The following is a 13693-nucleotide window of genomic DNA, read 5'->3' as shown; positions in this document are numbered from 1 at the left end:
ATTTTAGGTAGGGATGATTTTAAGAAAATTTTAATTGACACACAGCTTCCAATATTTGGCTTTTAATTTGGTTTTATGGGGGTTTTTTGTTTTTTGATGTATTTTGTTTGTATCTGTTTTAATATGCTGTGCACCGCCCTGAGTCCTACGGGAGAAGGGCGGTATATAAATTAAATTATTATTATTATTATTATTATTGGGGGATCCAGGGGGAAAAGGATCAGTGTGGCTGAGAAAATTACTACTCCATTTCTTCAGCTGAATCCTGTTTCAGATAAATTAAGCCTCCAGAAATCAGTGTCTGGTTTTGGACTGTCAGATCTTGGGTAGCCTACTGAACTGTTATTTTAGCAAGCAGTAAGTCTTTCCTCTGTGGACATTTGGATTCTTTGGAGAGGCATTGAGCAGAGTGGTGCAGCGTTGAAATTACATGCGAGAAATTGGTCTCACCTTTGATAGTAAATTGGTTCCCACCTTTCTTGAGACCGTTCTCTGAAGATGCTACTAAAATGACTTAATAAATTGTGCACACTTGTGAACTCTGTGGGCTTTTCCTCTGTAAAATACCATACTTAAATTTCATATTTTATCCTGCTTTTTTTTAACTTAAAAAACCCTTACAAGTGTTCTAGACAGTTCAACCCCGCTTTTAAATCTTCTATTAAATCATATCCAGATCATATCATATATCGTTTTAAAATCATGCCTAAATAGAAGATCAGTTGTCAGTTAAAATCTTAATATTTTACATAGACTATTTCAACATGACTTGGCTTACTACACATAATACTGTGCCACCATACCCAGTGGGGGCTGGGTGATACATGGTGCTAAATCATCTGGTCGCTGGGTTTTCACTTAACATGTTACATGAATCTAACTATTGTAGTTTATATACCCTAGTTTGGCCTAAAATATTGTGTGAACCTTGGCAATTGTGATTTATGGTTAAATAAAGAATGACTTCACCGAATGTGAGTTTCATTGATAATTCATTGCTGGATCATGATAGGGTAAATCTATCTAATATGGGTTGCAAAAATATAAACAACCTTTAAATGGGAGCAAGGAGATATAGGGAAAACCTTCGTTGCCATCTAGTGGGCAACTGATGTTTGCACCACAATCATGGTTATGTGTGTGTGTGTGTGTGTGTGCGTGCGCACACACACACACACACACATACCTACACACACACACACAGAGTTTTCGTACACTTCATATATGCAAGTTGCATTGGGGTGAAATATGTGGGGAGAGACAGTACTTTCTGCCACTTAGTAAACAGTGGTTTTTATCCTGAAAGGGCCAATCAGGGCTTTTTTTGTCATAGAACGCCCAGAACGGAGTTCCGGCACCTTTTTTGGATGGAATTTTATAGGGTAGGCAAGGCGGGTTGTGTGTCGTGTGTGAGTTCCGGCACCTTTTTTTAAAAAAAAAAAGAAAAAAAGCACTGGGGCCAATGCACTTCTTTTTTGAATTGATTAAAACAAAATAAATAGAATTGTAAGTGCTGCTTACCTTTTCTTAACATGGATCCAAATACTGGATCATAGCGTGTCACAAGTTCCTTAGCACTATGTATTAGCAGCATCCCAAAATTGAGAAGAATAGATGAATATGAATATGATAGCCTCCTGCTGTCCTTGTGGTGAATGGAATGGAGTGGAGAGTGGGAGAGGGGAAGGGAGGAGGGGATAGGATAGGTTAGTTCAGGGGTAGGCAACCTTGGCTCTTTTATGACTCGTGGACTTCAACTCCCAGAATTCCTGAGTCAGCTATGCTGACTCAGGAATTCTGGGAGTTGAAGTCCACGAGTCATAAAAGAGCCAAGGTTGCCTACCCTTGGGTTAGTTCTACACAGCTCCCACTTCTCCTAAAACTCTTGTGGTTAGATCATATGAAACTGCTACATCCTCAATCAGACCATTGAAATCCTAACCCTATCTAGGATTTCAATAGCATTTAGTCTGGCGAAAAACATCCCTTTGTGGTTCCAGTCTACCCAGAGCCTTTTTAAAGTTGAGATACCAAGGGCTGACTCTTGGATCCTTTGCATACAAAGCAACTATTTTGCCACTGAGCTATGCCTCTAAACAGTCATCAGATGTATGGTAATGATTTTGAGGATCACATGCAGCACAATTCTTGTTGTGGATGGTTTCTTCATAGGGCCTGAAACTGTCCCCTACTAATGAAACTAATATTTTAATTGGGGGTATGAACACACACACGCACAGTGCTAAGCCTTGTGACTGTAATAAAAGGAAATACAAAACTCCATATAATCAAAAGAGCGCAGCCTCCTCAGCTGCTGCTAATTTGGGGAAAATTAAATTACAATTCATTTTAATTAGATTTAAATTAAGCTTGATAGCTTTAAGCATGGATAAAGCAGAAGTGGGAAGGTGATAAAATCAGATAGACAGACGGATGGATAGATAGATAGATAAAAAGCTAGGCTACAAGAAATAAATGTTCCTTAATTGTGAGGGCTTTTCTCTCTCTTTACAACGACTATTTTTCTCTCGTCGTGTCTATATGTGTTCACTCAGCACATCCAGCAAAACCCATGTCCTCCATCTAACAAAGATTGTACATCTGAATCGCTCCCAGGATAACACTGGGCCAGTTGCTTTCTGTCAGCTCAGCTTGCCATACAGGGATGTTATTGTGAAGGAAAAAGGGCGCCTTATGTAGGCTGTCTTGAGCTTCTAAAAAGCACGGGTGTCAAACTCAAATAGTGTCACGTGATGTATTGTGATGTATCGCAATGTTTTTTGCCTTTGTGGAGCCGGAGTTGGCGTGGCCTGCACGTGAGGCATCCGGCCCACGGCCTGCCAGTTTGACACCCTTGTTCTAAAGGAATATTGGAATGTAAAATTAATAAATACTATTATTTTGCTTGTTTTTCTTTTGGTGGCAAATCAGCATAAACCAAGTAACATAATAATTGTAACAAAACAGTATTACATATTAATGCCACATTGATGTCTTTTTTCTTTTTAATAGGTGATTAAAGTATATAGTGAGGATGAAACCAGCAGAGCTTTTGAAATACCAAGTGATATAACAGCCCGAGATTTGTGCCAGCTGCTAATACTAAAGAATCATTACGTTGATGATCATAGCTGGACCCTCTTTGAACGTCTCACTTATTTAGGGCTAGGTAAGTATTACTTGCTTTTAAAAGCAGCAGTGATTGTTGGGTGGCTCTAATGAGGTGGAAATTGAGGAGGCAGAGAGTGAGTCTACAGTGTTAGACGTTGTGTCAGTTGTATCAGTTGGGAACAAGCCCCACTGAATGTAGCAGGATTTACTTTCAAACACACATGCTCCTAACCAGGATCGTAACGTGCCAAAACTAAATTAGGAAACGAGAACAACTCATTAACTGAATGCCATGATGTTATGTCACTTTTAGTGACCTTTCAATGGTTAGCAGAAATGAGGAATATTGTTCTCCCTGTCCAAAGCTAATATTGGATTGCTTATAGAATAAGTTAAGCCAACTTCCTCAACTTCAGCTGTAGCTGAGGATTCACATTGTCACATACTCAGATTGTAGAAGAATGAACTAAATCCTCCCCAGCAGCAAATCCATAGCAAATTAGGACAAGTTATGGTAAGTCCCAGCCTGTAGTAATGTCATTGCACAAGCCCCTCCTTTACAGGCCTGTATCCCGCTGTTACTGCAGGACAGGGCTTCCATAGTGATATCACTGCACATGCTCAGATGCTGCATATCTTGTTTCTTGCCTGCTAGCGCCCCCATCCCACCCCCAAAAAAGGTCTTTCCACACAGCTGGTTTGTTTTCTGCTGGTAATTATTGCCAGTTGCTGGCTGAGAAAAGACTCACTGCAGCCTTTAGATGCTTGTCTTCCCTAGCAAGGAATAATCAAAGCAACATGTATATATTTAGTCTTTTGCTTAGATTTTTTTGGGGAAAAAAATTCTGGGAATCAAGTTATGTCAGTTGACTTCCATTAGTTGTTATATTATAGTGTGGACACCCACCCCAAAAGGCAAATAGTTTTCCACGTGACCAGGGCTATTTGAATCCAGCTCCTCTTTATTAAACCTTGTCCTTCTGTTTAAGAACACCTTTAAGAAAGAGCATTGCTCTTTTCTCTTTACCCCTTTATTTATTTATTAACTTTATATGCTGCCCATCTCATTAGCGAGTGTCCCTGGGCAGCTTATAAGAGAGTAAAAGAGAGAATATAGAAACATTAAAACATTAACAATATTGCAAACATTAAACTAAACAGGGACTGGATAAAACCCGGAACCAGTACACAAACGGAATGGAGGAGGGCTCTTCTTAATGCACTAGCCATCTCCAGCATGGAACACCCCATCAGGGCCTAAAGCCAATCGACAAGAGACAGGCTTTGAGGCTCTTTTGGAAGGCCAAGAGAGTGGGGGGTAGATCTCACCTCCAGCAGCATGATATTGGAAAGGGTGGGGGCCACAGCAAAAAGGCCTCCTTTTTACTTAAGGTTACTATCTCTAAATATTAATTAATTTAATAGTGAGAAACCTACAGCATTCTTTGGCTGTGATTGATGAAAGTGAGTAATAATATTTCCTGCTGTTATGAGATGGAAACATACAACCCTTTACTGTAAACTTCAAATTGATTGAATATAGCTTTAGAAGTGGAGACAAAAGATGGCTTCCTTCCAATATCTGGGGAAAATTAGATAATTTTGGCCCTGCTTATTTGCATTAAGTAGCCCTACGTCGTTTGCATCTTTGCCCCATCCTTTCCCATTTCTGGTTTGCAAGATAAGGAAAGATGAGGTTTATTATGGGTAGGAAACTGGAATGAGATTGTAATTTGAGGAGGAGAATAAGTAATCCCACAATGCTTGGCTTCCAAATCTTTCATCATAGTTATGCGCCTGGGGATCAGGTTGAATTTCTGAAAAACAGAATTAAGTTTACTTAGTAGGATATTCCAAGCTCACTTTTAGATGCCTATTAATTTATTTACTTTATTTGCCGACTGTCTTTCCACATGTGTATTGTGTATTGTGTTCTGTTGACATCCATTCAGTTATTTAGAAATGTGTTCTCATGAAGAACCAGTAATGGAAGTGACAAAGTTCTGGAGAACATGAGGAAGAAAGAAAGAAGGTGCTGATAGAGTCCAAAATACAGCTGATAGGCTGGATTTGTTGAGAAACCAAGCTTCAGGGATTGAAGCATACACTTTTACCAATGTAAAGTTTGCTTTGAAATGAGTTAGCCTGAAATTATCTCATTTGTTATTGCTAAAATGTCCTAACGGTTTGTGGGAAACAATCATAGCATTGCAGAATGCCCTATTGGCCCCAATAAGGTCCAGTTCACCAACTCTGTTCTCAATAGATACAGTTTGTTCTTAATCCCAATATGTGAACTATATTATGGTTCCCATCTCTGATAATTATGTCTATTGTTGATCAAGTTTTGCTCCTAGTTGTAGCCGGCTGCATTTGTATTGTAGCCAACAGAATGTGTGTGGATAGGTGTGCAAGTACATATGGGAATTCTAGAGTTTTGCAGTAATATTACTGAACTGGCCAGGAAGGATATCTGGAGCCCTGGGAGAGGAAGCTTTGAAGTGAACCTGATTGAACACAGGTACATGCCCATGTTCAGGTCTATATCTGAATAGTGATAAAGGAAGCCGAACATGTTTATTTCTCCTCCTTACTGCATTGGATGGCTGCTATCAAGTGGCCCTACATGGTAATGAATTCCCATCCGAGGTAGAAAAAGTTCCCTCCAGCTGATATGACCAGTTTGTGCATTATTTTACTGGTCGTCACTCAGCTCCACTGTAGCCTTGCCTCCATGTGGACAGAATCTTTGATGGTGACTGAGGCATTGCTCTGTTATTTTGGGATCCCTTCCATCTTTGACTTCCAAGGAAGTGGATAAGGTGCTGTCTCAGTTGCCCCGTGCCACGTGTCTCCCAGCTTGTACAGGGATGGGGATGGTTACCACTTGGGTCTTGGGAATTCTCAGTTCCCCCTTCTGAAGAAGCCATCCCTAGATCTAGTAGTGTTAGACAAGTATATTTTGGGAAAAGGTTGTTGAGATAGTGGTTGTGGGTCAACTTTTTAGCACCCTAGAGGAAGTGAATTATTTGGACCCTTTTTAGTCAGGATTCAGGCCCACTTTTGGGATGTCACTGGTATCCTTTTGGACTGCCTGCAAGCATTGGGGGCTGGAGACATCTTTCAGTAGTTTCACTCCTGCCTTGTGAGTTTTACAGGGTTGGTCTCTGCTTTTTAATTTCTATATAAAGCTGTGAGTGGGGGAAGATTCTGTCAATTCCCTTTCCCGGGGTCTGGATGGGAGAAAACAGATTAAAGTTGAACAATAGCAAGTTAGAGTTGTTGTTGATACCTCAAGGACCCCTTTTCCTGCTAGAGTTACTCCTTCATAGGCAAGTACTACCTGTTGGAGAACAGGTTCATAACTTGGAATACTGCTGGACTCACAGCTTCTGCTGCATCAACTTCAGTTGATGTACTATTGAAGCCTCACTTAGGGCAGGGGGGCTTAACAGCAGCAATTCATGCTCTTATTCCCGATGCCTAGACTACTGTAATGTTCTCTATTTGGGGTTTCCCTTAAAGAATATTTGGAAACTGCAGGAGCTTACATACTTACAGATTCCAGACATTGAGAACACCTAGCACTGATTTTGTGAAACCTGCCTTGGTTGCCAATTAATTTTGGGTCCAATTTAAGATACTGGTTTTGGCTTATAGATATGACTTCATAGCTTGGCATCCAGATACCTTCAGGACTGCTTTCTCCAGCCAACTTTACCTTGACCAATTAGATCTAGAATAGTGGTTCTCAACCTTTTTAATGCCGTGACCCCCAACCAGTCATAAGTCGAGGACTAAACCGGTCGTAAGTCGAGGACTAAACCGGTTGTAAGTCGAGGACTACCCAACCGGTCGTAAGTCGAGGACTTTCCCTGCCCGGGAGCGCCACGCATGCGTGGTTCCGCCCCCTGCGCCAGCCGAGGCGTAGCTGGCAAGCGGCAGAGACGGAGCAGGCCGACCACCAGCTGGCCCAGCCCAAGGGAGGTAAGGCACCCGCCGGAAAAGGGGAAAAAAAATGGCGGACAGCCTTGCTTGGCGACCCCCGTGAAATGGTCGATCGACCCCAAATGGGGTCGCGACCCATAGGTTGAGAACCGCTGATCTAGAAGACAGAAACTGCCCCAATTGCCCACTCTCATAACATTTGGGGGTTGAGACTAGAGGTACTGCTTTTCCAATAGTGTTGAAGAGCCTCCTTGTGGAAATCAGGCTGACTTCTTCTTGGTAGACTTTTCTCAAGCTTCTGAAGACCCTTTCCCTTGATTTTTTTTTTTTGCCCTTTATTCTCTTTCTATTCTTGTAGCGTCGTTGCAGTTTTAATTTTATATGAAGTTTGTTTTATATGGTATTTTTCTACGTAGGCCGCAAAGATTTGTTTTTGGTTGTATTGGCATACAAAATATATTTAATAAATAAATGCTAGCCTGATTTAGATACGGCTTGCTGGTCCTGATAATGCAGTATGCTCACCATTGGTGCTTCTTTTTGCTGCCTTTCTCCTGTTCTCAGACCTTGCAGGATGTATTTTTCTTTATCTTCACTTGTTGCACATATCCGTGTGGTAAGGTGACTTCTGATTTATCATGCCTGTTCTTTGCCTTTCACAACAGACTATTAAGATATGGCTGTACAACTCATCCAAAGTTTCCAGAGTTTTTTTTTTAAAGTCTTTATAATGGGGAAGGGGAGGATAATTCCATAATTTATATTTACTTTCACATACCTTGACCTTAGGGTCAATCCAACATAGCCAGTCAAAATATTGCTGCAAGGGCATTGTTGACTGTCCTGGGTTTACAGAAGTGTTATCCTAGTGCATATTTCTGTGGGGACAGTAGGTGCTGTCTTCTAAATTACATTTTCTTCTACTGAAAGAGACCTGTCAGCATCCTCTTACAGGGTCATAAATTATCCCAGTGCAATTTGATTTAAAGTCCGCTAACACAATAGAGGAATTCAGAACTACAGCTGTCGAACTTCTGAAAGCCTAGATCAAACAATACACTTTTGGCAGCATTTTAGCCATAGTCCAGAAACTGGTATTGAAAAAGAATCGTGGAAATTGAGACAGAGAGAGAGAGAGAGAGACACTTTTAAAGCTGGGTCTACATTAGTAATGTTTGCCTAGGCTTATGAGAGCAAGTGCTTTAAGGGAGTACAATAGTGTATACCTAATGTGGTAATTGTGAAATATGCACCAAATGTGGAATTCATTTTAGTGGGCTTTTTTTTTTTTAACAAATGCTTTCAATACCTTGCGCAAAAAAACTTTCAACAAGACAAGCAATTTAAAGTAAATGAGGGAGAATAGCAGTTACTGAAAGTGACATAAAATAGCTCTTTGCAATCCATTGCAATCCTTCATTTACTACAATTCCCATCATGTCTGGGAATGCTTTCTTTGTACAAAGACATCTTTCTCTGGATCCTTTTCAGCCACGATGTGAAGTTTGAGAGCCTCTCTTTCCCTTGTATCAATATTAATTACAATTATTTTACAGCTTCTGTTCATCCTCTCTTCTTGTCGGTGCTAAATTGTCTTCAGTCATTGGCATTACAAATACAGTAAGTTAAGAATACTCAGAGGCAGCGAAAAGAAAGGGGAAAAAAAAACCACCCCAGAAACATACGAGAGCTGTAGCCGGAGTTTATGATAAAAAAACTTATATTTAATGTGTTACAGTAGTGCAACAGCAGATTTCCTCAATCCAGGCCTTTATACCAAATTGATCTTCTTTTCTTTCTTAAGGCTTTTAAACTTTCTGAATTGGTTTCCTGTTATAGAGACGCAACTCCTGTTTGGATGGGTCAGTGATCCCATCATTCTTTCCCCAAGAGTCAGGATTCGCACTGATGATGTTTTGGGCGATGATTTCCATTGGAATGCAACCCTACACACTGGAAGAAATCCTTTGTTTTGTATCACCAAAAGACCTTTCCTCTTGGGAACTTAGATTTGCAGAAAATCAGAGTTTTGGGGCAGAACAGGGTCTTCCCCAAGAAGCAGTTTTAAAGAGCCCCAGTCCGCCCCCCCCATTTGATCCTTTCCAAAGTATTGGGAGATTGCTGATCTAGGTTAGGGTTCAAAACTTGAGTTGTTGGGAGTCGGGCAGCCTACAAATTTAATAAGGAGGTAAGTTGGGAGTCGGGCAGCCTACAAATTTAATAAGGAGGTAAATGAATAAATTCATGGGAATCTCAGTTCTGAAATGTGCAGAGAGCACCAAGCTAGAGAAAATTGCCCGTCTTCACAGAAGAAGCTACTGAAAGTTCTGGGCATTTATATAAAGCGGGTTAAAGCAGGGGTAGGCAACCTTGACTCTTTTATGACTCGTGCTGGCTCAGGAATTCTGGGAGTTGAAGTCCACGAGTCATAAAAGAGCCAAGGTTGCCTACCCCTGGGGTAAAGATACCTGCTATGGTTTGATTAGAAGCCCAAAGCAAACAGAGCCATTTTTGCCACAACTCAAACACCTACCACAAAGGCCTGGAACAGTCCTCTTAATTCTACTAATGGTCTTAAATGACCTCCTTCCCCTCTCCCATTTCTTCCTTCCAAAAGAATATCCTGCCCTATTTGGAAAGTTCTGGAAAAAGGAAGTTATGCGAAGCAAATACAGTGCTGCTTTGGATGTAAGTAGCACAGAGAAGGAAAATGCTGTTTTCATCAAAGAATTCAGTGCTTTATTTACTAAAGTCAAAGGTATTGCAGAGGCACACGCGCACACACACACACACACACACACACACACACACAAATCAGAAGAAGATTAAACACAGGAAAAGAACTCACAGCTGGGGTTTAGCACAACAAACCCATGATGCATAACACATCCTGAGCTCTGCTAAGTAGTCACCTTGACAGGTAGAGAAGCATGCTTGATATATTTGCCTCTAATTTTCTCAGTTGCTATCACAACTGAGAAAATAATATGTTAGTAATAATAATAGTGTCACATTCCTTCACAGTTCCATGTGAAACCTCTCCTGAAGACCCCTGAACAATGAGCAAGGCAGGGGATGATTCAAAAGGACTGATCTCCCGTTTTTGTCATTGTGCGAATCTTATCAAATATATCAGGTTGCTTCCCAGTAGAATGTGGTGAAAAATGTGCTTTGGTTTTTCTACTTTGAGAATAAACAATTTGTGATAAGATAGCAGTTTCAAATTCTTTTACTAACACTCGGCAGCTGCTCCAGGGCTTGGAGGTCTAAACTTGTGAATCATAGTAAATTGAAAATGGGGTTTTTATTTGCAACAATAATGTCAGATTTCATAATAAATGTGCGTGTGAAATGTTTGCACACCATGTTAATTATTAGGACATCACTCTCTTCTCTTTGCTATGTACTGCCAGCTGCTTTTAATCTTAATTTGTGCAGCTATAATATGACCAGCATCGATCTTTTAAAATGTTTCTACTTCTATATATTTATTTTCAAATGCTTTGGGCAAAAAAGCTGTTTTCTTCCTAAGAGCACAGATCTGAATCTGTATCTTAGGAGGGGTTTTGGTGGGTTGGAAACAGTGGTTGGATTCAAATAATTTAACAACTTGTTCTCTCTGAAATCACAGAATCCTTTAAGAGGCGCACATGTAAAAACCAAGCTAGGGCGGGGGGTGGGAATTTGCCCCACGCACCCCACACCTGCTTACTTCAGGACCCCCATACCCAGGCCACTCCCCGCTCGATGACCTCCCCCTACCGCTTCAAAGATCCAGCTGCCCACCTGCCTCTTCCCTTTCATTCCCTTCCTAAGCCGGACTGCCATGCTATGGAGGATGGATCTTACCCAGTCCCCCTCCACCGTTTCGGAGTTGGGAGAGTGACGGCGAAAGGCTCTGCCACCACTGTGCAACAGCCGCGTCTGCTGCTAGAGGGGCTTTCTTTGGCCCCTGCCGGCCCCGCTTCGCCCTGCAGATCATCTGCCCGGTGGTAGCTGCCTCCTCCTCCGCCAACTCTCCCGTGGCTTGGGCCATATCCAGGAGGCGCAAGCCTCCCCTGCTGGCTCCTTCCAGGAGGAAAGCTGCAGAAAACAGTGTGAACCGGTGTGAACCAGCTGAATCCCACCACTGGTTAGAAGCCTTTCCATTAGCATATAGGGAAATCCACTTGGAATGAACTCTACATGGAGGCCCCTGGAAGGTCGATCCCCACGCATGGTAAGGGTTAAAACTGGTTAGAAGTGATTTTAAAAGGGATAGGTTATACAGGTAGCCCTGACCTACAATCAATCAAGCAAGAATTATTTGGAATTGAGGACCTCAACAAAGGGTGATTTATGGCCTGTAAAGCACTTCTGGCCATTGTAAAATGTCCCCCCACCTCCGGTCACATGACCACATTTTGGGCACTTGACAACCGGCTCACATTTACAACTGGTTGCAGCATCCCACAGTCACATGACATTTTTGACCAGTTTTCTGCAAAAAATGCCCATTTGAAAGAATGGATTCAAAACTGAATCAAATAACAACCATCACAAAAACAGACATAAGATCAGGGCCAGAGGTGTCAGTATCTTGATTTATGACCATCACAACTTACAATCGAAATTCTGGTCATAAAGTCAAGAACTACTTGTACAGTAAGGCTTAGGAATTCCCTGGAGTGGCCACATAGTTTGATCAACTATGTGTTTCCATCTCTACCAACTTTCTGCAGCATTTAGCTTGTTTGTGGGTGGATTTGATTTCTTAAAAGCAAAATATAGAATGGGAATCTAAAGTGTAAACTGGATTCTGAGTGAGCTTCCAATTGCCACTTTCAGTGTTCTTTCCTTCCTCCCTCCCTCAATTGGCATGTTCATAATCCGACATTTCAAGCATTCAGACTTTGCTGAACTTACTTTACACCATTCTTTTCTTCCATAAGATTAATGTAAATTCAGTTTAAAAAGTGCTGAACAAGATGAACTCTGATGCTGCTTTGTCAGACACATTTACCCTACCTATTTGACTTGATTAATCTGTGCAGAGGTATATGATCGGGATCATATCCTCTGACACATCTGGGAATATTAAAACCATCTGGGGCACTACATTGATGCCAATGGAAATATTTTTGCTGTCCCACCAGAACATGGGGTTTAAAAGCGCTGCCTAATAGTAAATCACTGTACTCTAGCAGAAGACAGTTTTGGTCATGACTCTAATCCAATCTACTAAATGGAATTAATAGGCAGGATTTAGCAGGCTTTATTTCTTCAGGGTCAAATTCAAGGGTAATGCAAAAGAAATGGTGATAGCTAACTGTTCAATAAGCTACACGGAAAGTCAAGACATAAGGTAGGTTTTATTATCTGGATGGAATCTTTTCCAGTAGTAGGAATACAAATAGCTTCTGAATTTTGAATTTAGTAAGATATATCACTGATTTATTCTTCAAATCTTAAGGAAATTATAGGAAATGTTGAAGGTATTTTATAAAGAAAGAACAATAATTGTTCACATAATGGCAGGTTTTAAACTGAGAGACGTGTATAGTTTTGAAATGTCCACTGGGTGTCACTGTTGTTTCTTACTTTCAAAGACATATTTACCTTTAGCAAAAAACGCAACATAGAATTTCAGTCATTCGTTTTTCTTAACCTACCGTAAAATCTCCTTTGAATTGAGTTCAACTTCCAGCAACTTCATGGGACAGTAGTAGGTGACAGAAGAGCCCTGCAACCTTGCAAAGTAGGACAGCTTCTAGTGTCCCCCTCTGTTGTATATTTCAGGTGTAGATGCACTTTTATCACTAATGTCAAAAGAGACTGTAGCTCAGGATTCAACTGTGGAATTCTTGGCACTCTTTGAGCTTGGTTGTTTTCCTGAAAATATTTCATTACACAGTTAGGTAACCTCAACACTGACAAGTAGAAAGAACTTCACACTACAGGTAATCCTCCACTTTATTTATTTATTATTATTATTTATTTTATTTATTGAATTTATATACCGCCCTATCTCCCTTACGGGACTCAGGGTGGTGAACAGGCGATAATAAAAACCATGATAAATATAGGCAGTTCTAAAATCAAATTAAATAACGGGCCTGTTCTAAAAACACACCCATACAAAAACCCCCACTAAAACATAATCAAACTACGCCAGGCCGGCCGCACGGAATAGATGGGCCTTCAGGGCTCGGCGAAAAAGGTGCAGGTCCGCAACTGTACGTAGGTCGGGGGGGTAGGTCATTCCAGAGGGCAGGAGCTGCCACAGAGAAGGCTCTCCCCCTGGGGGTCACCAGCCGGCATTGTCTGGCCGACGGCACCCTAAGGAGGCCCTCTCTGTGGGAGCGGACTGGTCGAAGGGAGGTGTTTGGTAGGAGGCGGTCTTGCAAATAACTAGGTCCATTGCCATGGAGCGCTTTAAAGGTTGTTACTAACACCTTGTTACTAACACCTTGAAGCGCACCCGGAAGGCCACAGGCAGCCAGTGCAGCTCGCGCAGGAGAGGTGTTACATGGGAGTATCTAGAGGCCCCCAGGATCCCCCGCGCGGCCGCATTCTGAACTAGCTGGAGCCTCCAGGTGCACCTCAAGGGGAGCCCCATGTAGAGAGCGTTGCAATAGTCCAGGCGGGAAACAAC

At 41.5% G+C, this 13693-nt stretch overlaps 1 protein-coding gene across 1 annotated transcript in view; it reads left to right on the top strand.

Annotated features, from left to right (window-relative positions):
• Window positions 1-13693, top strand: part of GRB14 (growth factor receptor bound protein 14) — a 64197-nt gene that overhangs the window by 20630 nt on the left and 29874 nt on the right. The window contains exon 3 of the mRNA XM_015824443.1: window positions 3013-3169. Within this exon, the coding sequence (XP_015679929.1) occupies window positions 3013-3169 (157 nt within the window). The remainder of the gene's footprint in view (window positions 1-3012; window positions 3170-13693) is intronic.

Source organism: Protobothrops mucrosquamatus, unplaced genomic scaffold (assembly GCF_001527695.2).
Source record: "Protobothrops mucrosquamatus isolate PMUCROS unplaced genomic scaffold, P.Mucros_1.0 scaffold2237, whole genome shotgun sequence".
Lineage (NCBI taxonomy): Eukaryota > Metazoa > Chordata > Lepidosauria > Squamata > Viperidae > Protobothrops > Protobothrops mucrosquamatus.
The sequence above is the reverse complement of the archived record's forward strand: the minus strand, read 5'-3'. Positions and strand labels throughout refer to the sequence as shown.